General features: G+C 44.8%; 2 protein-coding genes across 2 annotated transcripts; both read right to left on the minus strand.

The window, feature by feature from the left end:
• Positions 1-1,844: 1,844 nt before the first annotated feature.
• LOC135526892 (transcription factor HIVEP2-like) lies at positions 1,845-4,637 on the minus strand. The gene is made up of 5 exons (XM_064955560.1): positions 4,610-4,637; positions 3,159-3,186; positions 2,869-2,975; positions 2,535-2,633; positions 1,845-2,392 (listed from the first exon to the last, which is right to left on the minus strand). The coding sequence occupies exons 1-5, from the start codon at positions 4,635-4,637 to the stop codon at positions 1,845-1,847; spliced, it is 810 nt and encodes a 269-aa protein (XP_064811632.1).
• Positions 4,638-7,289: 2,652 nt separating this feature from the next.
• LOC135525548 (transcription factor HIVEP2-like) lies at positions 7,290-22,884 on the minus strand. Its single transcript, XM_064953226.1, is given in 8 exon segments — positions 7,290-10,869; positions 11,134-12,005; positions 12,148-12,246; positions 12,484-12,659; positions 13,134-13,315; positions 13,542-15,047; positions 15,050-17,672; positions 22,737-22,884. Coding segments are annotated over 7 exon segments (5,811 nt in total). The 5' UTR covers positions 17,558-17,672; positions 22,737-22,884; the 3' UTR covers positions 7,290-10,401.
• Positions 22,885-27,517: the final 4,633 nt, after the last annotated feature.

The raw sequence follows: 27,517 nt of genomic DNA on the forward strand, positions 1-27,517 counted from the left end.
TAAGACACATGACCGTTGCATTACTAACATGAAGAAACCTGAAGTGACTGAAACTGAGAGAAGAATCCCCCAACACCCGTCTGCCTGTCTGTCTGCCTGTCTGTCTGCCTGTCTGTCTGCCTGTCTGTCTGCCTGTCTGTCTGCCTGCCTGTCTGCCTGTCTGTCTGTCTGTCTGTCTGTCTGTCTGTCTGTCTGCCTGCCTGCCTGCCTGCCTGCCTGTCTGCCTGCCTGCCTGCCTGTCTGTCTGCCTGTCTGCCTGTCTGCCTGTCTGTCTGCCTGTCTGCCTGCCTGCCTGTCTGCCTGCCTGTCTGTCTGTCTGTCTGTCTGTCTGTCTGTCTGCCTGTCTGCCTGTCTGTCTGTCTGTCTGTCTGTCTGTCTGTCTGTCTGTCTGTCTGTCTGTCTGTCTGTCTGCCTGCCTGCCTGCCTGTCTGTATGTCTGTCTGTCTGTCTGTCTGTCTAGTGGAATGAGGTTGAGAGGAACTGTGGCCGTAGCCTGGTTCCATATCTATTTGTGCTGTCTTGCCAACTCATATGTGACCAGAGAAGTTGGCGTGACCATAGCAGTTGTCAAGACATCGCTAATTGATCTAGAACCATGCTAGCTGAGGACTGGATGTTGGATGGGGGGGACTCAGCTGCTCCTGGAGGAAGCACCAAAGAACGTCCCATATGAGGAAAGGCCCAAATGGTACACTATTCCTTTTATAGTGCATTACTTGTGACGAGAGCCCTCTGGTCAACAGTAGTGCTTTATATAGGGAATAGGGTGCTATTTGGGATGCAACCCCAGTCTATAGATGCTCTTCGGAGGTGATCCTGAGGGAGGCGATGGCCTTGGTGCAGGTCTGAAGAACCTCTTCCTGCTTAGGGTTCCTGACCATGAGGACAGAGACAGGGGGGTTCTCCTCCTCAGAGTCCCGGGGTGTCTGGAGGGGGGACAGCCTCTCCCTCTCCATCCCCCACTCCCTCTCCTGCTGCCGGGCTCCTGAGTCCTCTGCACCGAGGGCTGCCAGACAAACAGATCCCTCCTTGTCCTGGTGGAGCTCAGTCTTTTGAGGGGATAGGGCTGACAGATGGGTCCGGTCAGAGCTGCAGGAGGGCAGAGAGCGCAGTACCTGGATCCCTCCAATAGGCACCATGGGTAGGAGAGTCCCAGGCTGCTGCTGAGAGTGTAGGGGAGGTGGCTGAAGAGGTTCTGACGGGGACAACTGGAGCAGGCGGACCCAGGCAGGCAGGGAGGCACGCTTCTCCTCTGATCCTAAACACAACAAGTCACAGTGACAATCGGAAGACACTTATCTACAGTTTCTTTCTAAAAAAACAAGTTTGAAATGACAATCAAGAAAAAATTCATGGACACCATTGGTGAAAAAACCCCATTGTGATTAATAAAGGTTTAACATCAAGAACACTGAGTTGAAATGAAGTCAGTGCAGCTAGTTTTGATGGACAAGCATATACCAGTCAATCTAAACATATACTAGTCAATTAAAACATACTGTAAACAACTATATTACATACCATATCCATTTCAATGGCTTCTCCCTGCTGGACCAGTTCAGCCTTGGCTTGCTGCCTGGTTTTATCCCCAGAGTCTCTATGTTGTGAGCCCCCTCTACGTGGAGACACAGCCCTGAGCACCACCCTCTGTCTCCTCCCAGCCAGGTCCACTCCACCTGGGGACAGGGGCCTCTCCATACAGGCCGGGAAGAGGTGCTGGATGGGGGTGAGGTTGGGGGAGCTGGGCCTCAGCGGGGAGGTGTCCCATCGAGGTGAGGAGCGTCCCCGGGGGGAGAGGTCTCTCCGGGTTGAGGGGTAGCCGAGGCGGGAGTTAGGCGGTTCCCTCAGAGGGGACTCCCAGCCGGGGACAGCAGACAGGTGGGGTAGGGGTCAAAGAACAGACAGCCCTGGTCAGTAGACAGCATGGCCAGGCTACAGTCTTCCTTGTCCAGGCTGGAGGCCAAGACAGTCCTCCGGTCTGGCCCTGTCCTCCTGACAGTGGAGGCGGGATGGGGATGGGGATGGGGGTGGACATCGATGACCGACAGGGTGGAGGTGGGATGGGGGTGGATATCGACGCTAGGTAGGGTGTAGGTTGAGAGGCAGCTGGGGAGGGGATGGAAGGAACTGAGGGGACAGCCATGGACGTCTGACGACACACCCTGGATGACAGCGGCAGCTGTGACCGACAGAGAGGCTACGCCACAGGGCTGAGGGCTGGTGCTCCGGGAAAGGATCTTGGGAGTAGAGTCACCGTCGTAGTCGTCCTCGTCCTCATCATCTTCGTCGATATCGTCGATCTCTTCATCCATGCCATCGGAGTCATCTGCATCTGAGAACTGGTGTTTGGCTGAGCTCAAGACCCCGGCCTTCAAGTCTTGCTGGATGTCATCTGCATTGTTTGAAAGAACAACAAGTAAAGACAAAGGATACATCACTTGTTTCTGTCATTCTTTCTGTTGTACAGTTACCATGGGTTACACAATCAGTTTTAAATATCTGAATAACTCCCTGGTCATTGGTCAATATCTTACCAGATTCCAGTGTCTCTGTATCATCCACTGTGACTGACACACCAAGCTCAAGACACTTCTTCATGTGAGCCTTTGACTTCATATGCTTGGTCAGGTTTCCTGTGAGTCAAAACATGTTAAAGGTTCATTTAACTGATTATCTGATTATCATTATCATTCAATAGTACTTTTTTTTGGGGGGGGGATAAATGTTACTGTTGTCATCAATGCAATCATCATTCATCACATCACAATCATCACATCTAGTTGATTTGATCAATCCCTTTTTAAAATCAGCAGTCGTCACAAAGTTAATCTCTCGTCTCATTGGTGTGAAAGAAGAAGGGAATCCCACCTTTAGTTTTGAAAGCGAAGTTGCAGACCCTGCAGACGTAGGGCCTGACGTCAGTGTGGGTGCGTATGTGTTTCTTCAGCATGCTAGGTTTCTTACAGGGGAACATACTGACACCAACACAGAGAGAGGGACAGGGGAACATACTGACACCAACACAGAGAGAGGGACAGGGGAACATACTGACACCAACACAGAGAGAGGGACAGGGACACAACTGACACCAACACAGAGAGGAGGACAGGGACACAACTGACACCAACACAGAGAGAAGGACAGGGGAACATACTGACACCAACACAGAGAGGGACAGGGACACAACTGACACCAACACAGAGAGACGGACAGGGACACAACTGACACCAACACAGCAAGAGGGACAGGGGAACATACTGACACCAATACAGAGAGTGACAAGGACACAACTGACACCAAAACAGAGAGGGACAGGGACACAACTGACACCAACACAGAGAGGGACAGGGGAACATACTAACACCAACACAGAAAGACAGGGGAACATACTGACACCAACACAGAGAGAGGGACAGGGACACAACTGACACCAACACAGAGAGAGGGACAGGGGAACATACTGACACCAACACAGAGAGAGGGACAGGGACACAACTGACACCAACACAGAGAGAGGGACAGGGACACAACTGACACCAACACAGAGAAAAGGACAGGGGAACATACTGACACCAACGCAGAGAGAGGGACAGGGGAACATACTGACACCAACACAGAGAGAGGGACAGGGGAACATACTGACACCAACACAGAGAGAGGGACAGGGGAACATACTGACACCAACACAGAGAGAGGGACAGGGGAACATACTGACACCAACACAGAGAGAGGGACAGGGACACAACTGACACCAACACAGAGAGGAGGACAGGGACACAACTGACACCAACACAGAGAGAAGGACAGGGGAACATACTGACACCAACACAGAGAGAGGGACAGGGACACAACTGACACCAACACAGAGAGAAGGACAGGGACACAACTGACACCAACACAGCAAGAGGGACAGGGGAACATACTGACACCAATACAGAGAGTGACAAGGACACAACTGACACCAAAACAGAGAGGGACAGGGACACAACTGACACCAACACAGAGAGGGACAGGGGAACATACTAACACCAACACAGAAAGACAGGGGAACATACTGACACCAACACAGAGAGAGGGACAGGGACACAACTGACACCAACACAGAGAGAGGGACAGGGGAACATACTGACACCAACACAGAGAGAGGGACAGGGACACAACTGACACCAACACAGAAAGACAGGGGAACATACTGACACCAACACAGAGGGACAGGGACACAACTGACACCAACACAAAGAGACAGGGACACAACTGACACCAAACAGCAACCATGTTTGACTCACTCTGCAGCAACCAGCAACCGTTTTACTCACTCTGCAGCAACCAGCAACCATGTTTTACTCACTGTGCAGCAACCAGCAACCATGTTTTACTCACTCTGCAGCAACCAGCAACCATGTTTTACTCACTATGCAGCAACCAGCAACCATGTTTTACTCACTCTGCAGCAACCAGCAACCATGTTTTACTCACTCTGCAGCAACCAGCAACCATGTTTTACTCACTCTGCAGCAACCAGCAACCATGTTTGACTCACTCTGCAGCAACCAGCTACCAGCAACAGTTTTACTCACTCTGCAGCAACCAGCAACCATGTTTTACTCACTCTGCAGCAACCAGCAACCAGCAACCATGTTTGACTCACTCTGCAGCAACCAGCAACCATGTTTTACTCACTCTGCAGCAACCAGCAACCATGTTTTACTCACTCTGCAGCTATCAGCAACCATGTTTGACTCACTCTGCAGCAACTAGCAACCAGCAACCATGTTTTACTCACTCTGCAGCAACCAGCAACCAGCAACCATGTTTTACTCACTCTGCAGCTACCAGCAACCATGTTTTACTCACTCTGCAGCTACCAGCAACGGGCAACCATGTTTTACTCACTCTGCAGCAACTAGCAACCAGCAACCATGTTTTACTCACTCTGCAGCAACCAGCAACCATGTTTTACTCACTCTGCAGCAACCAGCAACCATGTTTTACTCACTCTGCAGCAACCAGCAACCATGTTTTACTCACTATGCAGCAACCAGCAACCATGTTTTACTCACTCTGCAGCAACCAGCAACCATGTTTTACTCACTCTGCAGCAACCAGCAACCATGTTTTACTCACTCTGCAGCAACCAGCAACCATGTTTTACTCACTCTGCAGCAACCAGCAACCATGTTTTACTCACTCTGCAGCAACCAGCAACCATGTTTTACTCACTGTGCAGCAACCAGCAACCATGTTTTACTCACTCTGCAGCAACCAGCAACCATGTTTTACTCACTATGCAGCAACCAGCAACCATGTTTTACTCACTCTGCAGCAACCAGCAACCATGTTTTACTCACTCTGCAGCAACCAGCAACCATGTTTTACTCACTCTGCAGCAACCAGCAACCATGTTTGACTCACTCTGCAGCAACCAGCTACCAGCAACAGTTTTACTCACTCTGCAGCAACCAGCAACCATGTTTTACTCACTCTGCAGCAACCAGCAACCAGCAACCATGTTTGACTCACTCTGCAGCAACCAGCAACCATGTTTTACTCACTCTGCAGCAACCAGCAACCATGTTTTACTCACTCTGCAGCTATCAGCAACCATGTTTGACTCACTCTGCAGCAACTAGCAACCAGCAACCATGTTTTACTCACTCTGCAGCAACCAGCAACCAGCAACCATGTTTTACTCACTCTGCAGCTACCAGCAACCATGTTTTACTCACTCTGCAGCTACCAGCAACGGGCAACCATGTTTTACTCACTCTGCAGCAACTAGCAACCAGCAACCATGTTTTACTCACTCTGCAGCAACCAGCAACCATGTTTTACTCACTCTGCAGCAACCAGCAACCATGTTTTACTCACTCTGCAGCAACCAGCAACCATGTTTTACTCACTATGCAGCAACCAGCAACCATGTTTTACTCACTCTGCAGCAACCAGCAACCATGTTTTACTCACTCTGCAGCAACCAGCAACCATGTTTTACTCACTCTGCAGCAACCAGCAACCATGTTTTACTCACTCTGCAGCAACCAGCAACCATGTTTTACTCACTCTGCAGCTATCAGCAACCATGTTTGACTCACTCTGCAGCAACTAGCAACCAGCAACCATGTTTTAACTCACTCTGCAGCAACCAGCAACCATGTTTTACTCACTCTGCAGCTACCAGCAACCATGTTTTACTCACTCTGCAGCTACCAGCAACGGGCAACCATGTATTACTCACTCTGCAGCAACTAGCAACCAGCAACCATGTTTTACTCACTCTGCAGCAACCAGCAACCATGTTTTACTCACTCTGCAGCAACTAGCAACCATGTTTTACTCACTCTGCAGCAACCAGCAACCAGCAACCATGTTTTACTCACTCTGCAGCAACCAGCAACTGAATTCATAGAGAGCTGAGACATTTTATGACTAATATACACACAAAATCCATTGTATAATTGATCAGTGCGTGTTTAGTAACAGTGGCTGGATTAGAAATGATTGTATTTAGCTGCAAGTCCGCCCCTTTCTCAGAGTAAGCGCTGTCTGTAGTGACTATTCCTCACCAGAGGATGTCAGTAGAATATGAAACATGAATCTCTCTATCACTCTATTCTATAGTTCTCCCTGCCAGAGGAGTGACATAACCTGAAACCTCACTGGGCTTGCTCTAATCCTAAACAACTGTAGATTATGCTATAGATTATGTAGATGCTTTTGGACATTCATTATCGACCAGCACAAAGGTAAAGCTTTAAGGAGATACATTACTGATAATGTTATTAATACTCGGTTATCACCTGTTCAAAATAATCTGCAGTACACATTCATAAATGATCGAGAACGAAGTATATTCATTTAAAAGCAATTTAAAATTAATTTCTCCAAAGTATAACACACAATAACAAACAAGCACCAACATTAAGACAGAAATAGAGAAAGAACTGTCCTGTAATGATGTGAATAACTAAACAAGGGAATTATCTGCCATGTTTATTTGACCTTTATTTAACCAGGCAAGTCAGTTAAGAACAAATTCTTATTTTCAATGACGGCCTGGGAACAGTGGGTTAACTGCCTTGTTCAGGGGCAGAACAACAGATTTGTACCTTGTCAGCTCGGGGGTTTGAACTTGCAACCTCCTGGTTACTAGTCCAACGCTCTAAGGCTACCCTGACGCTCATCTAGGTACCTTGAGATGAATGCCCTAACTGTAAGTTGCACCGATAAGAGCCTCTGATAAATGACTAAAATGTCAATGTAATTAGCCACAGAGCTTCTGCTTCAATATGTGATGGGTAAAGGATCTGTGATTTAACACAGACTTTAATAAACACGAGAAGCACAGTTCAATAGATATGACATAGTGGAATAAAACACAGACGATACTCTGCAACAGAAAACACACTGAGTAAACAAAACATTAAGAACACCTGCTCTTTCCATCACATAGACTGACCAGGTTAATTCAGGTGAAAGCTATGATCTCGTATTGGTGTCACTTGTTAAGTCCACTTCAATCAGTGTAGATGAAGGGGAGGAGACAGGTTAAAGAAGGATGTTTAAGCCTTGAGACAATTGAGACACGGATTGTGTGTGTGTGTCATTCAGAGGGTGAATGGGGAAGACAAAATATTTAAGTGCCTTTGAACGGGGTATTGTAGTAAGTGCCAGGTGTACTGGTTCGTGTCAAGAACTGCAAAGCTGCTGAGTTTTTCACTTTCAACAGTTTCCTGTGTGTATCGAGAATGGTCCACCACCCAAAGGACATCCAGCCAACTTGACACAACTGTGGGAAGCATTGGAGTCAACATGGGCCAGCATCCCTGTGGAACACTTTCAACACCTTGTAGAGTCCATGTCCCCACGAATTGAGGCTGTTCTGAGGACAAGGGGGGGGGGGGGGTGCAACTTAATATTAGGAAGGTGTTCCTGATGTTTGGTGTACTCAGTGTAGTTCAGTAGCAGGAGAGATGATACAAAATGATAATCTGCAGTCAAATGAAATCCAACAGAAAGTCCTATCTATTGTTTGCAAGACTTTCTATTCTCCATCTGTATACACACATAACATAACCCTGTAGCTATACGCTACATACCAGACAGCATGTTCATTGAGTGGGTCCAGCGATAGCTACCCCAGATATTCTTGTGAGAGGTAAAGTTGATTTATAACTCAGTGCTTGTAATGTAAACATGTCGAGTTGTGTGTTTCAAATCAGTCCACTAACTCATGCCTCAACGGTGAACCTGTAAATGTCAAAATGTCAATTTGCTAACATTCCTGTTAACTTCCATATTGGAAATGCAGCCATTATTTATTTATTTTTACCTCTGAAAAGATAATCTTGGTCGTTTATCTCTGTACCTACAATTCACATAAAAAGTCATGTGAATTCAACACTGAAAAAAATGGTTTAAAATTGGACGTAAAGGAAATGTGAATTTCAAGGTACGTCGGTACAGGTCGTTACAAACTACTCAACCCACCCCATCTTCTTTACCAACAATTTAAAGTCAAATGAATTTACACTTGAAATTAAAGAGGAGTTAAACTTATGTGCCCTGTACGTGCACACACATAACAATCACTTCATAGTAGTGGAATGTTTGAAGTGACACTAGAACACATGATTGTTTTTTTATTTCTCCTTAATAACCATCTCAGTCAGATATAAAATATAGGATGAAAGTGCTTATTTAAATTCATAAAAGGTTCAAAGGCCAGAATAACGAACAACGATTGCTTAAAGCCATTATAGTTATAATGCAATGACATGACTTCATAAGCATCTCATAAGCCTCTCACAAGCATCTCATAAGCATGGGTCAGTGAGACACACTGTTGCATAAGTGGAGATCATATACAGCATATAAATAGTAGACAAATATTTACCATCAATAAAAGCATACTTTTCTAATATATAAAGACATCTTACAATAAACGTATGCACTTCTCTATTTGTGCAATAGCAAAAACTCGTGCATTTGTTCAAAAAGCTAAAACCACAACATTGAGAATCTGCCACATAACAAATATTTCAAATAGATATATTTTACATAAAATGTAGCTAGAAAAACAGCAATTTAATTCCACAAAGTAAAAGCAATTTTTTTTGTGCAATTTCTTTGTTGATAATAACACTGTCACGCCAGACAATTCTGATTCAAAGTTCCTTAAACATGATATTCACTTTTTCCTCGCTTAATACGATTATTTAAAACATATGTAGAAAGCAAAGAAAAGGCACAGATCTTTGCTTTTCAATCAAAAGCACCAAACTGGACAAAAAGCAAGTCTACACTAAATTTGGTCAGATTCAGTTTTCAAATACTTTCATATTTTTAGATACTTTCCCCATTATTTCCTTTCCAATTTCTCTCCAAGAATCAAATTCTTAACTAATCACTCGATATGAATACAATTTCAACAACAAGCCTATTTTGAAAATAGTACACATATGCATTTATATGAATAAATACGTTAAGAGTGGGTTATGGGGTATAATAAATATAAATGATTCTGTTTGTGTGCAAGTATATGCAAGCATAATTAACGTAGAAGCATTCTCTTTAAATCCCATATATTGCACCTATGTCCACTACTTCAACCGTCCTCTTGCTTATCCTTTGCTGCGAGGAACTCCACTGACCTGAAAGTTCCAAAAAATTCATAGAGAGTATTAAAGTCTCTGTTTTTAAAGGTTTGTTTTCCTCTCAGATATAGATCATAGTATGGTGAGGGGAGGGGAATGTTAAGACACATGACCGTTGCATTACTAACATGAAGAAACCTGAAGTGACTGAAACTGAGAGAAGAATCCCCCAACACCCAACCAATGGGGTCTGTCTGTCTGTCTGTCTGTCTGTCTGTCTGTCTGTCTGTCTGTCTGTCTGTCTGTCTGTCTGCCTGTCGGTCTGTCTGTCTGTCTGTCTGCCTGTCTGCCTGCCTGCCTGTCTGTCTGCCTGCCTGCCTGCCTGCCTGTCTGCCTGTCTGCCTGTCTGCCTGCCTGTCTGCCTGTCTGTCTGCCTGTCTGTCTGCCTGTCTGTCTGCCTGTCTGCCTGTCTAGTGGAATGAGGTTGAGAGGAACTGTGGCCGTAGCCTGGTTCCATATCTATTTGTGCTGTCTTGCCAACTCATATGTGACCAGAGAAGTTGGCGTGACCATAGCAGTTGTCAAGACATCGCTAATTGATCTAGAACCATGCTAGCTGAGGACTGGATGTTGGATGGGGGGGGGGGCTCAGCTGCTCCTGGAGGAAGCACCAAAGAACGTCCCATATGAGGAAAGGCCCAAATGGTACACTATTCCTTTTATAGTGCATTACTTGTGACGAGAGCCCTCTGGTCAACAGTAGTGCTTTATATAGGGAATAGGGTGCTATTTGGGATGCAACCCCAGTCTATAGATGCTCTTCAGAGGTGATCCTGAGGGAGGCGATGGCCTTGGTGCAGGTCTGAAGAACCTCTTCCTGCTTAGGGTTCCTGACCATGAGGACAGAGACAGGGGGGTTCTCCTCCTCAGAGTCCCGGGGTGTCTGGAGGGGGGACAGCCTCTCCCTCTCCATCCCCCACTCCCTCTCCTGCTGCCGGGCTCCTGAGTCCTCTGCACCGAGGGCTGCCAGACAAACAGATCCCTCCTTGTCCTGGTGGAGCTCAGTCTTTTGAGGGGATAGGGCTGACAGATGGGTCCGGTCAGAGCTGCAGGAGGGCAGAGAGCGCAGTACCTGGATTCCTCCAATAGGCACCATGGGTAGGAGAGTCCCAGGCTGCTGCTGAGAGTGTAGGGGGAGGTGGCTGAAGAGGTTCTGACGGGGACAACTGGAGCAGGCGGACCCAGGCAGGCAGGGAGGCACGCTTCTCCTCTGATCCTAAACACAACAAGTCACAGTGACAATCGGAAGACACTTATCTACAGTTTCTTTCTAAAAAAACAAGTTTGAAATGACAATCAAGAAAAAAATTCATGGACACCATTGGTGAAAAAAACCCATTGTGATTAATAAAGGTTTAACATCAAGAACACTGAGTTGAAATGAAGTCAGTGCAGCTAGTTTTGATGGACAAGCATATACCAGTCAATCTAAACATATACTAGTCAATTAAAACATACTGTAAACAACTATATTACATACCATATCCATTTCAATGGCTTCTCCCTGCTGGACCAGTTCAGCCTTGGCTTGCTGCCTGGTTTTATCCCCAGAGTCTCTATGTTGTGAGCCCCCTCTACGTGGAGACACAGCCCTGAGCACCACCCTCTGTCTCCTCCCAGCCAGGTCCACTCCACCTGGGGACAGGGGCCTCTCCATACAGGCCGGGAAGAGGTGCTGGATGGGGGTGAGGTTGGGGGAGCTGGGCCTCAGCGGGGAGGTGTCCCATCGAGGTGAGGAGCGTCCCCGGGGGGAGAGGTCTCTCCGGGTTGAGGGGTAGCCGAGGCGGGAGTTAGGCGGTTCCCTCAGAGGGGACTCCCAGCCGGGGGACAGCAGACAGGTGGGGTAGGGGTCAAAGAACAGACAGCCCTGGTCAGTAGACAGCATGGCCAGGCTACAGTCTTCCTTGTCCAGGCTGGAGGCCAAGACAGTCCTCCGGTCTGGCCCTGTCCTCCTGACAGTGGAGGCGGGATGGGGATGGGGATGGGGGTGGACATCGATGACCGACAGGGTGGAGGTGGGATGGGGGTGGATATCGACGCTAGGTAGGGTGTAGGTTGAGAGGCAGCTGGGGAGGGGATGGAAGGAACTGAGGGGACAGCCATGGACGTCTGACGACACACCCTGGATGACAGCGGCAGCTGTGACCGACAGAGAGGCTACGCCACAGGGCTGAGGGCTGGTGCTCCGGGAAAGGATCTTGGGAGTAGAGTCACCGTCGTAGTCGTCCTCGTCCTCATCATCTTCGTCGATATCGTCGATCTCTTCATCCATGCCATCGGAGTCATCTGCATCTGAGAACTGGTGTTTGGCTGAGCTCAAGACCCCGGCCTTCAAGTCTTGCTGGATGTCATCTGCATTGTTTGAAAGAACAACAAGTAAAGACAAAGGATACATCACTTGTTTCTGTCATTCTTTCTGTTGTACAGTTACCATGGGTTACACAATCAGTTTTAAATATCTGAATAACTCCCTGGTCATTGGTCAATATCTTACCAGATTCCAGTGTCTCTGTATCATCCACTGTGACTGACACACCAAGCTCAAGACACTTCTTCATGTGAGCCTTTGACTTCATATGCTTGGTCAGGTTTCCTGTGAGTCAAAACATGTTAAAGGTTCATTTAACTGATTATCTGATTATCATTATCATTCAATAGTACTTTTTTGGGGGGGGGGGGGATAAATGTTACTGTTGTCATCAATGCAATCATCATTCATCACATCACAATCATCACATCTAGTTGATTTGATCAATCCCTTTTTAAAATCAGCAGTCGTCACAAAGTTAATCTCTCGTCTCATTGGTGTGAAAGAAGAAGGGAATCCCACCTTTAGTTTTGAAAGCGAAGTTGCAGACCCTGCAGACGTAGGGCCTGACGTCAGTGTGGGTGCGTATGTGTTTCTTCAGCATGCTAGGTTTCTTACAGCGGATGCCACACTCCTCACAGATATACTTCCCCCGGCCCCGGCCCCTTACGTACACATAGTCCTCATTGGACTTGAACCTGAGGGAGGAAAACCATCCTTAAGGCGATGTTCTGTATCAGGGTGGTGTCAAACTCATTCCACGGAGGGCCGAGTGTATGCTGGTTTTTGTTGTTTCCTTTCAATTTGATTAGTTAGTAACTCCCATCACCTGGTTGTCGAGTCAAAATTGGACTCAATGACCAGAATTGATCAATCAAGTACAAAAGAGGAGCAAAAACCTGCAGACACTTGGCCCTCCATGGAATGACGTGTTTTATATTATACCTTGCTATAGACATGCAAGGTAAGTGAAAACAGCTATTCAATCTAATTCCAGTGATCTCTTTTAAAGAGGTCTTCTGATTTCAATGGGACGACCAGGTTAAATAAAGTTTAAAAATACATTTGTACCACCAGGCATAACCCCTTTATAAAACATGTACACATTACAAACTAACATTCAAAGTAATATTATATCGCTTATTGATTGATGTGATATTATCATAACGAACCCTCCTTCAAATATTTTGATCCGGGTTGGTGTTGGTGTTGGTGTTGGCACTGCTGTTTGTTTCGAGGAGACCTCCCTCTCTTTCCAGTCCTCCTTCCCTGTTTTTACCCTGCAGCTGGCATCCTTCACTTTCCTTCCATAGGAGCTCCCTTCCAGCTCGTTGAGCTCCGGTTTGCTCTGTAGCTAAATGAGACAGATAAATAAACATTAATATAAAGAATAAATAAAACAATTCTGTGAAATATTAAACATTCCGTGAACATGCAGTTTAGGTATAGAAGAAAAAGTATAATATGGTTACAATTAGATTATTTATTTATAATGTAACTTGATTCCAGGATTGGAAACATTCAATATAGATGTTTATTGGATAATGAATAATGAAATAATGAACGATCAATGCTCTCACCAGCCCGAGCTTCTGCCTCCATAAGAGTGAGGAGGAGACCAGCTTCCCAGTCCCAGGTTGGTACATGGCAGCCATGGTGTACCCCCATGTGTTAGTCGTCTGTTTGGAGCGGAGCAGAGCCAGGGTTTCACTGGTGTTGAGGTTAGGAGGGTTGGGGTTCTGGGAACTGATGCCCCACGTAGCGTATACAGAGGACAGGGGAGAGCTGCTGTGAGTGCTGTTTGGCTTGGTGTAGTTCAGATAGCACCAACTCACAGCTGTCATTGTGCGGAGACTTGGAAATTGAGATATCCGTTTGGTGTTTTCCCCGTCAGAGATGAGGATGCCCTGACCTTTGACTAGCTGCACCAGCACCTCCATCTGTGCCTTGCTGTCCATGCCAGACTCATCGAAATCCTTTAGAGAAAGCAGAGCATGTGGATGTAGGCTTGCTTCTGTTGGGGAGTTATCCATAGGGGAATCAGGACTTCCTGACCCTTGTTGCTGAGGTGAGATGAAGCTTCCACTCGCTGGCTCGTTATGAGAATGAAGCGATGATGAGGCAGACAAAGAGGATTTTGAAGGAAAGCCTGACAGTGATGCTCCCTGGTTGGTGTCACTTTGAAACTCTGACTTTAAACTGTGCTTGTTCTCTTCAGTCACATTATAATTCCCTAATTCCACAGCACCCAACTCCTCCACTATCTCACCGTACATTTTCTCCTCTTTGACGCGTTTCTGCTGTTTGACCTCCATGAACAGGTCCAAGCTGCTGGCCGGAGACAACATGCGCTTGTTGGACCCACCACTGGACCCACAGTTGGTGGTGGAGATCGTCCTGGAGGTCAGGGAGAGAGGGATGCCTGTCTTCAGCTTAGCTGGGGGCAGATCTAGAACGTGAACCTGGACTGGGCTGGTCAACAGTCCTCGAGGGTGTCCTAATAATATATTAGATGTTTCCAAATTCGTGGCTAAATTTGCAAAGTGAGAAGTGAGTAAAGAGGTTCTGGTGGAGTTAACGCTTTCGAACGGATCATCTAGAATTTGGGACACAGTGGTGTATGTGATGCTACCATAGGATGGCACGTGAGTCTGGATTCTAACAGGAACTAGGAGACCAGAATGTGACGGCTGAGGGGAGAACATTGGCAGACACTGAGAGTGCAGAGCGGTGGATGAGAACGACAGGGCACTGCTGAGGTACTGAGGAAGAATATTTAGCGGAAGGACTGGATGTGCAAATTCAAGGTTAACATTCAAGGACTCCTGTCTTACCAAGTTACCCCGTCTGGGCTCCGAGTAGCTAGCGCTGAGTTCCGCATGTCTAACTTTGGCCGTTGGAGAGAGACTGCCATAGTCAAACGATACGCTGCGGACCTCTGGGAGCTCTCTGCACTGGGAGTGGCACGGTGCCTGTTCTGAAGAGGTACGTCTCATTTCATGTTGTTGACGTTGGTTTAGGACAGAGAGGGAGTAGCCGCTTCCTGGCACCGCTAAGAACTCCAATGCTTTGCCAAACTCATCCTGTCTAGCAGCCGGGAAGCTGGCTTGGGGATAACCTCTCTCTCTTTCTCCTCTCGGTCAAACGAGAAGCTGGAGCAGTAGGATAGGTTGCTGTCTTGACTGGGGCTCCGGGAGAGGCTCGTACAAGCCGACTCGAAGCTAGACTCGCCAGAGGAGTGCTCCAAGTCAGCTAAGCGCAGTCTCTTCTTCTTTGGAGGGAGTTTCTCTGGGGGGAACTGAGACAGGGTTTCACTCCTCTGAGGCCATTGGAACTCCTCTATATGTCTATCGGGCTCCTTCGCCTTCACCTGTTTCACCTCAGCTGCTTTCTCTTTCTCTGGACTGTCTGGTTCTACAGTCACCCTGATCTCTGGGACCGGTATGTTAGACTGACGGACTAGCTTAGGTGTCATTTGATACGATTTATCTAATAATCTACTGTCACTCAACTGGTGTGCAAAGATCTCAGTCCTTTTGTGCATCTCTCTAGTTTCGCTTTGCTCCACCACGTCCATTGAGGAAGACTTATCCCGTCTCTGGTAGTTGTAGGAATCTGACTGTTCAGAGAGAGACCTGGTAAGGGAGTTAGTGTGTTGAATCACAGAGATGACGTTACCTAAAGATCTTCTCTCTTCTCGCTCTCTCTTTTCCCACATTTCCCTTTCCAGTCTATCACGTTGTGTTCTATCCTGTGTGTGAACGCTTTGGGCATGTCCTTTCACTGAGGATGTAGTGGTTAGAGCACCTTGAGAGGTTTGCTTTGAATCATAGTCCCTCATCTCTTCAGAGTGGTCATAGTCTGTGTGATACTGGCCTCCTACATCCTCCTCCTCCGCAACACAGTTTTCCTTCCGCCGTTTCCTCGTCGCATATTCCATCGCTTGCTTTTGTTGGATGATGAAACTGTCCATATCCACTCCAAGGTTGGAAATATCAGAGATGTTTCCGTAGTGGTCAGGAGGTCCATCGTGTGCAGAGTGTTCAAAGGCAGCCTGTCTCGTAAGTCTCCTAATGCCTCCAGGGGACGCCCTTTCATCGAAGGAGTGGCTGCCTCGCAGGCCTTGTGACATGTCCTGACATGCCACCGAGGACGTGGGCATCGAGTTGCTCCGGACCAGCTGTCCAGAATCAGAGAGCTCTAGTTGAGCCTCCTTAATGTCCTCCCTTGTAAATGAATGTGTGTTTATTCTGATCGATTCAACCATTGATTCCTTTTCTTGTGTGAATACGCGGGAAACACCTCGCTCCGATGTCTTACGATCGCTCATTAAGTCTGTCCTGCAAGTCACAACAGTTATGGCCTGTTGTTTCGGGTTCGGCTTGTAACACTTTCCAAACATTATCTCTTGATAGGACTTGGCGTTTGTGTTGGGAGGACCACCTGTTTGGTGTTCAGCACTCTCAGAGCGTGAGAAGTAGCCTGAGTCTGTGCTGCCTTTGCTTCCCTGGCTAGGCAGGGAGAGAGATGTGTCAGTGTCACTGCTCCTTTTCTCTGAGAGCCGGAGTGCCAGCCTCTGCTTGATGGCGCTGGATTGGATTGCATGGCTGACCTGAGAAACAGCTTGAGCAGCATTGATCTCCAAGAGCCTGGGTGAACCGTCCTCAGATAATGTTGATGCTAATGTAACTCCCTGTTTCTGGGCAATGAGATTCAGTACTTTAACAGCAGTGGTGCTATCTGGTTCCTCCACTGAAACAGTGTCCAAGAGCGATGAATCGTCTTCGTCCGTGTCCGAGCTCTGCTCAGCATCAGAGTAGAACTCTCCTTCTCCTTCTAAAGATCCCCGGTCTTCCATGTTGACATTGTAAGAACCCAGTTCTGAAAATGGCACTGTCCCAGCTTTGACCGAGTGAGCATGAGATTTTCTGTGTTTGTATAAATTACTCTTGGTTTTGAAGGCGAAACCACAGGGCACGCAGGGGTAGGGTCTCTCCCCAGTATGTGAGCGAATATGCTTCTTAAGTACGCTGGGTTTGGCACATGCCCTCCCACAATAATCACAAACATACTTCCCAGGTCTCTGTTGCTGCTTCTGCTCCATTTTACTACACACCTCCTTGGATAGTTCCTCTATTCCTGACTGGGAACAGTGTTGGAGAGACACGGGTAAACTGGGGGAGCTCCTCGGAGGAGAGGGCCCTCCACAGCTGACAAGTGGCAGTGCAGAAAGCAAGTGATCTGCTGTTTTCTGTCTCGCAAAGGGAACTGTCTGTCTCTCCTGTGGTGGATACGAGGTTAATACGTTGTAATGAGGATGACTGCAGGGTTGATCCTGTAATTGGCGTAGTGATTTCCCTTCTAATTGTCTGAGTTTCCCTGAGTCAGACATATCTGTTGAACAATATGTGATTCTACTCTGGTCCTCCTCAGGTTCTGGGCATAGATGCCACCCCTCCCCTTCCGAATCAGCCGAGGGGGGTGTTTTAGTTTGGGCAGTCATATGTTCTGGTGCTGCTGACTTTCTCTGGGGAACAGTCTTATCCAGAGCCTCTTTCGAGCTTTTCACCTCTGCAGTAGTTTCTAGTGACTCCATGACGATTCCAATGTCACCTTCCTCTTCAGGGTTGATTTCCTACAGATGATAAAGTCTGTTATGTTACTGTAGTAGTAATATTAGCAGACGTGAACTGGTTGCAGGAAAAGGTCATCTGAAAAAAAAAACAGAAACAGAATCATTGTTTTTTCGTGAAATTACAATACTTCACAATATTACATTACATTACATAGTTCACAGTATTACATTAAGGACACACAGGCATTGTCCCTACCAAATACCAGTAGACGCAAAAATAGCACAACTACTTACTTACAAAAATACTGTAGTTAACGTGCAACCCACTTCCTGTTTCTCCCAACAAGAAACATAAAACAGATCATATCACCACTTAGGGACCTTTATAACCTCACAGACAAAAATCATTTTCCAAAATAGTTCCTCCTTGAACTAAACTTGGTGCATAATGACCAGTGATCACGGCAGGAAATAAAAGAATAACCATGCACTTTTACTAGACTCTCTCAAATATCTGTACCTCATCTAACCCCTGGCCAGTGCACTACAATGACAGTGTGCATGTTTACCTGGACGCTAAACTCATCAAAGACACTGGATATGTGTACTGTTTATTATCTCATCCTATACCTCAGCTCCACATTACGGGACTACCTGTGTCTCTGCTCCATTACACAACGGCTAAACCCCAAATGGCACCCTATCCCCTATATAGTGCACTACCCATAGGGCTCTGGTCGAAAGTAGTGCACTATAAAGGGAATAGGGTGCCATTTTGGATGTAGCCTATTGCTCCATAGCAGGGTATCTAATCTTGTCCTAAATCTCAGCTCTTCACCTTGGGGCAGGTATGTAATCTTGTTCTATACCGTGGACCAGGGTATGTAATCTTGTTCTATACCATGGACCAGGGTATGTAATCTTGTCCTAGATCTCAGCTCTTCACCTTGGGGCAGGGTATGTAATCTTGTTCTATACCGTGGACCAGGGTATGTAATCTTGTTCTATACCATGGACCAGGGTATGTAATCCTGTTCTATACCGTGGATCAGGGTATGTAATCTTGTTCTATACCGTGGACCAGGGTATGTAATCTTGTTCTATACCGTGGACCAGGGTATGTAATCTTGTTCTGTACCGTGGACCAGGGTATGTAATCCTGTTCTGTACCGTGGACCAGGGTATGTAATCCTGTTCTGTACCATGGACCAGGGTATGTAATCTTGTTCTGTACCGTGGACCAGGGTATGTAATCTTGTTCTGTACCGTGGACCAGGGTATGTAATCCTGTTCTGTACCGTGGACCAGGGTATGTAATCTTGTTCTATACGTCAGCTCTACATCGTGGGGCTTCATGGTATGCTGGGTCTCAGAGGGAACATCATTCTCATCTTCTCAGTATCAAAGGCTGTGTGCTCTTTAACGAGGTTATGTAAGATTATCTGGTTCAAACCCTCTGAGCTACTCTTAATTAGGACAGCCTATGAGCTACGTTTTCTCTTTCTGTTCCACACTACTGCTCTCTCTTTCTGTTCCACCCTACTGCTCTCTCTTTCTGTTCCACCCTACTGCTCTCTCTTTCTGTTCCATCCTACTGCTCTCTCTTTCTGTTCCACCCTACTGCTCTCTCTTTCTGTTCCACCCTACTGCTCTCTTTTTCTGTTCCACACTACTGCTCTCTCTTTCTGTTCAACCCTACTGCTCTCTCTTTCTGTTCCACACTACTGCTCTCTCTTTCTGTTCCACCTTACTGCTCTCTCTTTCTGTTCCACCCTACTGCTCTCTCTTTCTGTTCCACCCTACTGCTCTCTCTTTCTGTTCCACCCTACTGCTCTCTCTTTCTGTTCCACCCTACTGCTCTCTCTTTCTGTTCCACCCTACTGCTCTCTCTTTCTGTTCCACCCTACTGCTCTCTCTTTCTGTTCCACTCTACGGCTCTTTCCTTCTGTTCCACCCTACTGCTCTCTCTTTCTGTTCCACCCTACTGCTCTCTCTTTCTGTTCCACTCTACTGCTCTCTCTTTCTGTTCCAACCTACTGCTCTCTCTTTCTGTTCCACACTACTGCTCTCTTTTTCTGTTCAACCCTACTGCTCTCTGTTTCTGTTCCACCCTACTGCTCTCTCTTTCTGTTCCACCCTACTGCTCTCTCTTTATGTTCAACCCTACTGCTCTCTCTTTCTGTTCCACCTTACTGCTCTCTCTTTCTGTTCCACCCTACTGCTCTCTCTTTCTGTTCCACCCTACTGCTCTCTCTTTCTGTTCCACCCTACTGCTCTCTCTTTCTGTTCCATCCTACTGCTCTCTCTTTCTGTTCCACCCTACTGCTCTCTCTTTCTGTTCCACCCTACTGCTCTCTCTTTCTGTTCCACCCTACTGCTCTCTCTTTCTGTTCCACCCTACTGCTCTCTCTTTCTGTTCCACTCTACTGCTCTCTCTTTCTGTTCCACCCTACTGCTCTCTCTTTCTGTTCCACTCTACTGCTCTCTCTTTCTGTTCAACCCTACTGCTCTCTCTTTCTGTTCCACCCTACGGCTCTTTCTTTCTGTTCCACCCTACTGCTCTCTCTTTCTGTTCCACCCTACTGCTCTCCCTTTCTGTTCCACCCTACTGCTCTCTCTTTCTGTTCCACACTACTGCTCTCTCTTTCTGTTCCACCCTACTGCTCTCTCTTTCTGTTCCACCCTACTGCTCTCTCTTTCTGTTCCACCCTACTGCTCTCTCTTTCTGTTCCACCCTACTGCTCTCTCTTTCTGTTCCACCCTACTGCTCTCTCTTTCTGTCCCACTCTACTGCTCTCTCTTTCTGTTCCACCCTACTGCTCTCTCTTTCTGTTCCACTCTACTGCTCTCTCTTTCTGTTCTAACCTACTGCTCTCTCTTTCTGTTCCACACTACTGCTCTCTCTCTTTCTGTTCAACCCTACTGCTCTCTCTTTCTGTTCCACCCTACTGCTCTCTCTTTCTGTTCAACCCTACTGCTCTCTCTTTCTGTTCCACACTACTGCGCTCTCTTTCTGTTCCACACTACTGCTCTCTCTTTCTGTTCCACCCTACTGCTCTCTCTTTCTGTTCCACCCTACTGCTCTCTCTTTCTGTTCCACTCTACTGCTCTCTCTTTCTGTTCAACCCTACTGCTCTCTCTTTCTGTTCCACCCTACTGCTCTCTCTTTCTGTTCCACTCTACTGCTCTCTTTCTGTTCCACTCTACTGCTCTCTTTCTGTTCCACCCTACTGCGCTCTCTTTCTGTTCAACCCTACTGCTCTCTCTTTCTGTTTCACCCTACTGCTCTCTCTTTCACTATTTGTTACAACCAGGGATTTCTCTCTTTGTTAGACTGTTACATCCTACTGCTCCTTCTCTCTTTGTTACAAACACACACACACACACACATCATACACACACATCATACACATTTGTCAAACAGACCAGAGAGATGATACAAATCCAAGGTGACTCTTAAGATGCAGAGATAAAATACATTAAATCAAAGAGGCTACGCTTCTACTGCAAGAATGTCCAAATAATATTTAAATGGGAAGTACTTTGTCCTCCCACTTGACACAGGGCTAAACACTACAGCTATCTGATAGGGTTTGTATTCCTCTCCTACACAGACAGACCAAAGAGGAGAATACAGTATATACTGTATACTGTAAAAGGTGACTTCTTGATACATTCTACAAGGGCAGAGGTGACAACATTGTAAGCCTTGAGCGGGAGGGGACAGGGGATCTCTCTCTCTCCTCAAGGTCATTCTGACCTCATAGCTAGGTATGTTTCCATCCTAAAGCAATAAGAGGAGGGAACTACGAGTGCAGGGTGTCAGGGAGATAAGCCTGCCTCACTGAAACAATACATACCTCTCTTCTGAACTACACTACAGATATAGAGAGGGAAGGACACAGCCTGTACTGTATGCAGGCTATACTTCCCAACCTCTGCTAAGTCATATTTACTAGTTCCTTCAGCAGATATAGACTACACTTCCCAACCTCTGCTAAGTCATATTTACTAGTTCCTCCAGCAGATATAGACTACACTTCCCAACCTCTGCTAAGTCATATTTACTAGTTCCTTCAGCAGATATAGACTACACTTCCCCACCTCTGCTAAGTCATATTTACTAGTTCCTTCAGCAGATATAGACTACACTTCCCAACCTCTGCTAAGTCATATTTACTAGTTCCTTCAGCAGATATAGACTACACTTCCCAACCTCTGCTAAGTCATATTTACTAGTTCCTCCAGCAGATATAGACTACACTTCCCAACCTCTGCTAAGTCATATTTACTAGTTCCTTCAGCAGATATAGACTACACTTCCCAGCCTCTGCTAAGTCATATTTACTAGGTCCTTCAGCAGATATAGACTACACTTCCCCACCTCTGCTAAGTCATATTTACTAGTTCCTTCAGCAGATATAGACTACACTTCCCTACCTCTGCTAAGTCATATTTACAAGTTCCCTCAGCAGATATAGACTACACTTCCCAACATACCTCTCTTTTAGGAAACTATCAATTTCTTGTGTAGGTAAAGCCAATGGTCGTGTATATACACTAGTATATATAATTCATGGTATATCAAAAAAGTTCACAGGAATATGGCAAGTGAGTACTACTATAGGAGGCAGTTGGGTGGCAAGTCAGTGTGTTTTGGAATGTTTGTGGATTGGCAGTTGGGTGGTAAATCAGTGTGTTTTTGAATGGTTGTGAGTTGGCTATTGGCATGTGAATGTGCTGCTTGCATGTGTATGATTGAGCATGCACTTGTGCTTGAGTGGTTGAGAGGAGGGGGGTGACTCTTAGAAGGTTTCTTTATATTCAAGATACCGTATGCTTATACATGTACACGCTCATAAGACATAGTACAGCAACACTGCTGAAGCATGTTGCATGGAGACAATGGGAAGCATACTGTACATAGGTTATGGAAAACGTCATTACAATGCCACTGCATCACGTTCAGCTACACAGAGGAGTCTAACACTAGCCCCTCATCCATACATTTTTATAAGGAAAACACATCGAGTCAGGGACACTGAGACAGAAAGCCCACGGCATGACAGCATGCACAGAACACAACATGCAGAATTAACACCGATGTAAGATGTTTTCTATCCTACTGTTTTTCAAATAGTCTCTCCACAAGCAGCAGACAGACGGACATGCAGATGTCGAATATAATCCTCAAACAAACCTGACATTAGTATACTCTCTTCTTGTCCCACATCGCCAGTCACATGTCACATTCCTCATATTGCAAATAACAGCTGTCCATTCTCCACATCCCTGGGCTATAGTAATAGCATAAGCAATTATGATCAGATTTAGCGAGGGTAAAATCGTATCAATCAGACGTTGCAGCCGCTGATGCTGGCTGACTGAGCGTGCATTAGGAGCTCTATTGATGTGAGCTAGTCACCAGAGAAAATACCCAAGCGTGACGCGGGACCCAGGCACAGAAATAGCAAGGGGCCCAGTGAGGGATTACACAACAGCCCACGGTTTAGGACACTTTCTCCAACACAGCAGACAGATACACCGTCTCGGTGTGGGGGGAAAACACTGTTGTCAATACTCTGCTTTTACCAATGGTTGGCACACAACAGACAGCCATATCTCAGCTAGAGGTTCAAAACACAGCACACAACTTCAACTTTAGAATAGTAGAATAGAATAGAATATTCAGGACCTCCCGTGTGGTGCGGTGGTCTAAGGCACTGCAGTGCTTGAGGCGTCACTACAGACCCGGGTTTGATCCCAGGCTGTGTCACAACGGGCCGTGACCGGGAGTTCCATAGGGCGGGGAGAGGTTGGCCTAGTGGGCTTTACTTGGCTCATCGTGCTCTAGTGACTCCTTGTGGTGGGCCGGGCACCTGCAAGCTAACTTCAGTAGTCAGTTGAACAGTGTTTCCTCTGACGCACTGGTGTGCCTGGCTTCTGGGTTAAGGAGGGCGGGTGTTAAGAAGTGTGGTTTGGCGGGTCATGCTTTGGAGGACACATGACTTGACCTTTACCTCTCCGGAGCCTGTTGGGGAGTTGCAATGATGAAACAAGATAGTAATTGAAAAAACGGGTAAAATACAAAAGTAATAGAATATTAAACTACACAGTGTGGGTAGACTGGGTTCTCTATACATCAAAATGGCTTTTAGCAGGTCTGGGATCCCTGATTATACTGGAGTCTGATAACCTGGGATGACCCACATACACTGAGGGACTCGGATGAATCCCGGGTTTGCTATTTGGGGATTTAAACTCTCTCAGTGGGCCAAAACACAGCAGACACTTACTTTGAACACCTCTTGGAGATGGGCAACATGTCACTATGATCACTGACAACTACAAAGACATTTTTTTTCACCATACAAAGAGGAACAAATCATGAGGTGTTTAAATGTGATGTAATCACTATAGCCTACACTACTCCACAGTCTGGTTAGCTTCTAAGACATGCTCTCTCTCGCTCTCTCTCTCTCTCGTTCTTCCTGACCTGGGTTCCCAAAAGCATCGTAGCACTAAGAGCGTCTTTCGTCCATTTAGTTTCAATGGAATTAATATCATCTCATTGCTACAACACTTTGGGAAACCCAACCCAGGTTGTTCAACTGTGTGAATTCAGAAGTGGACCAATGATGTGGTGAACATTTCCCAAAGCAAATTTGGAGAGTAAACAATCTTATTATATAGACGTGCAGCAGGCAGTTTGTAAGGTGACGCCAAATAAACTTTTCTATCCTTGGATGGACAATAAAGCTCTGTTCTGTTCTGTTCCGTTCCATTCTGTTCCGCTCTGTTCTGTTCTGTTCTTCTCTGTTCTGTTCCCTTCTGTCCTGCTCTGTTCTGTTCCCTTCTGTTCTGTTCTTCTCTGTTCTGTTCCCTTCTGTCCTGCTCTGTTCTGTTCCCTTCTGTTCTGTTCTTCTCTGTTATGTTCCTTTCTGTTCTGTTCTTCTCTGTTCTGTTCTGCTCTGGTCTGTTCTGCACTGTTCTGTTCCCTTCTGATCTGCTCTGCTCTATTCTGTTCCGTTCTGCTCTGCTCTGTTCTGTTCCCTTCTGTTCTGCTCTGTTCCCTTCTACTTTGTTCCCTTCTACTCTGTTCCCTTCTGCTCTGTTCCGTTCTACTCTGTTCCGTTCTACTCTGTTCTGTCTGAGCTGGCTGTGTACTATGCAGCCTATGTACTACTCCAGTCATGTCTACACCCCCATGAATATCCCAATCAACTCTCTGCTGTCACTGACAGCCGTAATTATGAAGCATTAATTGTTTATGAACATATTCACATAATTCAGATTATTTATTTTGGCATTTAAAGACTGTTGTATGTTCTAATTTAAAATGAATTTGATCTACTTGTACTACAGTATTCACATCACCAAAGTATTTCTTATCAAAATCATCATGTGTTACATAATTGTATGGATGCAATGTGCTCCTCTGTCATTTGTGTGAATCTTTGCCCTTTTAATACAATACAATTATCACAACTATAAATACCTGACCTGCCTTAACCCTCCTCTTCAGTTTCAGTAGGTGCTATTGGGTGAGAACAACTGGATGCTGCTATGAATAGGAGTCCTTGGTAGGGGGTTTGCACCAGCTATGTACTGCAGTTAAGGGCATTTTAGGAGAGGCTTATTTGTAATATAAAACCTACACAGCGCAACAAATGTTTGCTTACTCAGTTTATGTAACAGCTATATGAAAATAAAACACATTGCCTTATTTATATACATTGCAATAAACTTTAAAGCTAGAATCCTTAATTGAAACAATAACAGAGGGCCGCCCTGCCTCTGTTTTGGTAAAAAGCCGAATGGGCCTGGAGAAACGTAAACACAGTCAAATTCATAGACAGAGCTATGGATGCAAGGCATTACCATCAATTATATCAAAATTATAGTCTTAATTAACAATTTTTTGAGGCCATACAGTGTTTGTTTACATTTTTTACTAACATTGGAGTAAAACAAGCTTATATTTTGGGTTCAGACAGTTGAACTAAGCTAATATTCTTTCAAAATCATATAAATGTCATTACATTTATAAGTCCATAAATGGATAGAGAAATCTAGCTTTAAAATTCTGTCCAGATATTAGGCCTGCAGTGTTTGTGTTTCACTTCCTCTTAACACAGCCACAAAATCACTTCCTCTTAACATAGTCACTTCTTCTTAACGGTAGTCACTTCTTCTTAACGGTAGTCACTTCCTCTTAACATAGTCACTTCCCCTTAACACAGCCACAAAACCACTTCCTCTTAACATAGTCACTTCCTCTTAACAGTAGTCACTTCCTCTTAACGGTAGTCACTTCCTTTTAACGGTAGTCATTTCCTCTTAACATAGTCACTTCCTCTTAACATAGTCACTTCCTCTTAACATCGCTACAAAACCACTAACATGTTACCTACATGTAATGAATCAAAATGCCACATATCAAGAAGAAAAAGCTCTGATAGATATGGGACTTCTTATTAAGTCTATTACTACTATAGATGTGGATGATAATAATAATATAAAAATACTACTACTAAGAATAGTAATAATAATAAATAGTACTAATAACAGTAATAACAATAACACGTATAGTAACAATACTAGCAATAATAATAACAACAGCAATAATACCTACAGCAATAATACTAGTTATAATAATAATAACAATAATAATACTAGTAATAATAATAACAACAACAATAGTACATAGTAATAATACTAGCAATAATAATAATAACAACAACAATAGTACATAGTAATAATACTAGCAATAATAATAATAACAATAATAATACTAGTAATAATAATAATACTAGTAATAATAATAACAACAACAATAGTACATAGTAATAATACCAGTAATAATAATAACAACAACAATAGTACATAGTAATAATACTAGCAATAATAATAACAACAACAATAGTACATAGTAATAATACTAGTTAGAATAATAACAACAACAATAATACATAGTAATAATACTAGCAATAATAATAATAACAACAACAATAGTACATAGTAATAATAATAACAACAATAGTACATAGTAATAATACTAGCAATAATAATAATAACAACAACAATAGTACATAGTAATAATAATAACAACAATAGTACATAGTAATAATACTAGCAATAATAATAATAACAACAACAATAGTACATAGTAATAATAATAACAACAATAGTACATAGTAATAATACTAGTAATCATAACAACATAATTATAGTAATAATACTTTTACTAATAATACTTGCAATAACAAAAAATATAAAAATAACAATAAATATAGTAATAATAATAATAATAATAACAATAAATATAGTAGTAATAATAATAATAATAATAAATATAGTAATAATTAATAATAACAACAACAACAACAATATGATAAATATAGTAATAATTATAGTAATAATTATTTTAATAATAATAATAAATATAGTAATAATAATAATAATAATAGCAACAATAATACATACAGTAACAATACTAGCAATAATAATAATAACAACAATAAATACAGTAATAATTATAGTAATAATACTTTTAATAATAATAAATATAATAAAGGCTAAATATATGCATTCCATTGCAGCTGAGATTCATTATGCAGCATGTCTGTATTCACTATCTGGAGGACTGGCACTAAAATGGCTGATACTCAGTGTGCAGTGAAGGTCAAGTCGTCAGTCTATAAATATAAGGCTCTGTCCCAAATTACACCCTGCTCCCTATATAGTGCACTACCTTTGACCAGGGCCCATAGTAGGGAATGGGGTGCCATTTGGGATGTAGCCATGTTCTGTCCCCCTGGATGTTCCACACACACTGCTTGGCATTCCCAGTATCTGAGCTGTGCTCTGTGCGCACACACACACCACACACACACACACACACACACTCACACACACTCAGAGACACTCACACACCCACACACACACACACCACACCCTCACACCCCCGCACACAGACCA

This window comes from Oncorhynchus masou, chromosome 32 (genome assembly GCF_036934945.1).
Source record: "Oncorhynchus masou masou isolate Uvic2021 chromosome 32, UVic_Omas_1.1, whole genome shotgun sequence".
Classification (NCBI taxonomy): domain Eukaryota; kingdom Metazoa; phylum Chordata; class Actinopteri; order Salmoniformes; family Salmonidae; genus Oncorhynchus; species Oncorhynchus masou.

Bases quoted from the DNA above. Each gene is read 5' to 3' on its own strand.
- LOC135526892 (XM_064955560.1), bottom strand. From the start codon at position 4,637: ATGGTTGCTGGTTGCTGGTTGCTGCAGA. The intron at 3,187-4,609 runs GTGAGTAAAACA...TGTTGGTGTCAG, and splicing joins TGGTTGCTGGTTGCTGCAGA to TTGTGTCCCTGTCCCTCTCT. The intron at 2,976-3,158 runs GTCAGTATGTTC...TGTTGGTGTCAG, and splicing joins CTGTCCCTCTCTGTGTTGGT to TATGTTCCCCTGTAAGAAAC.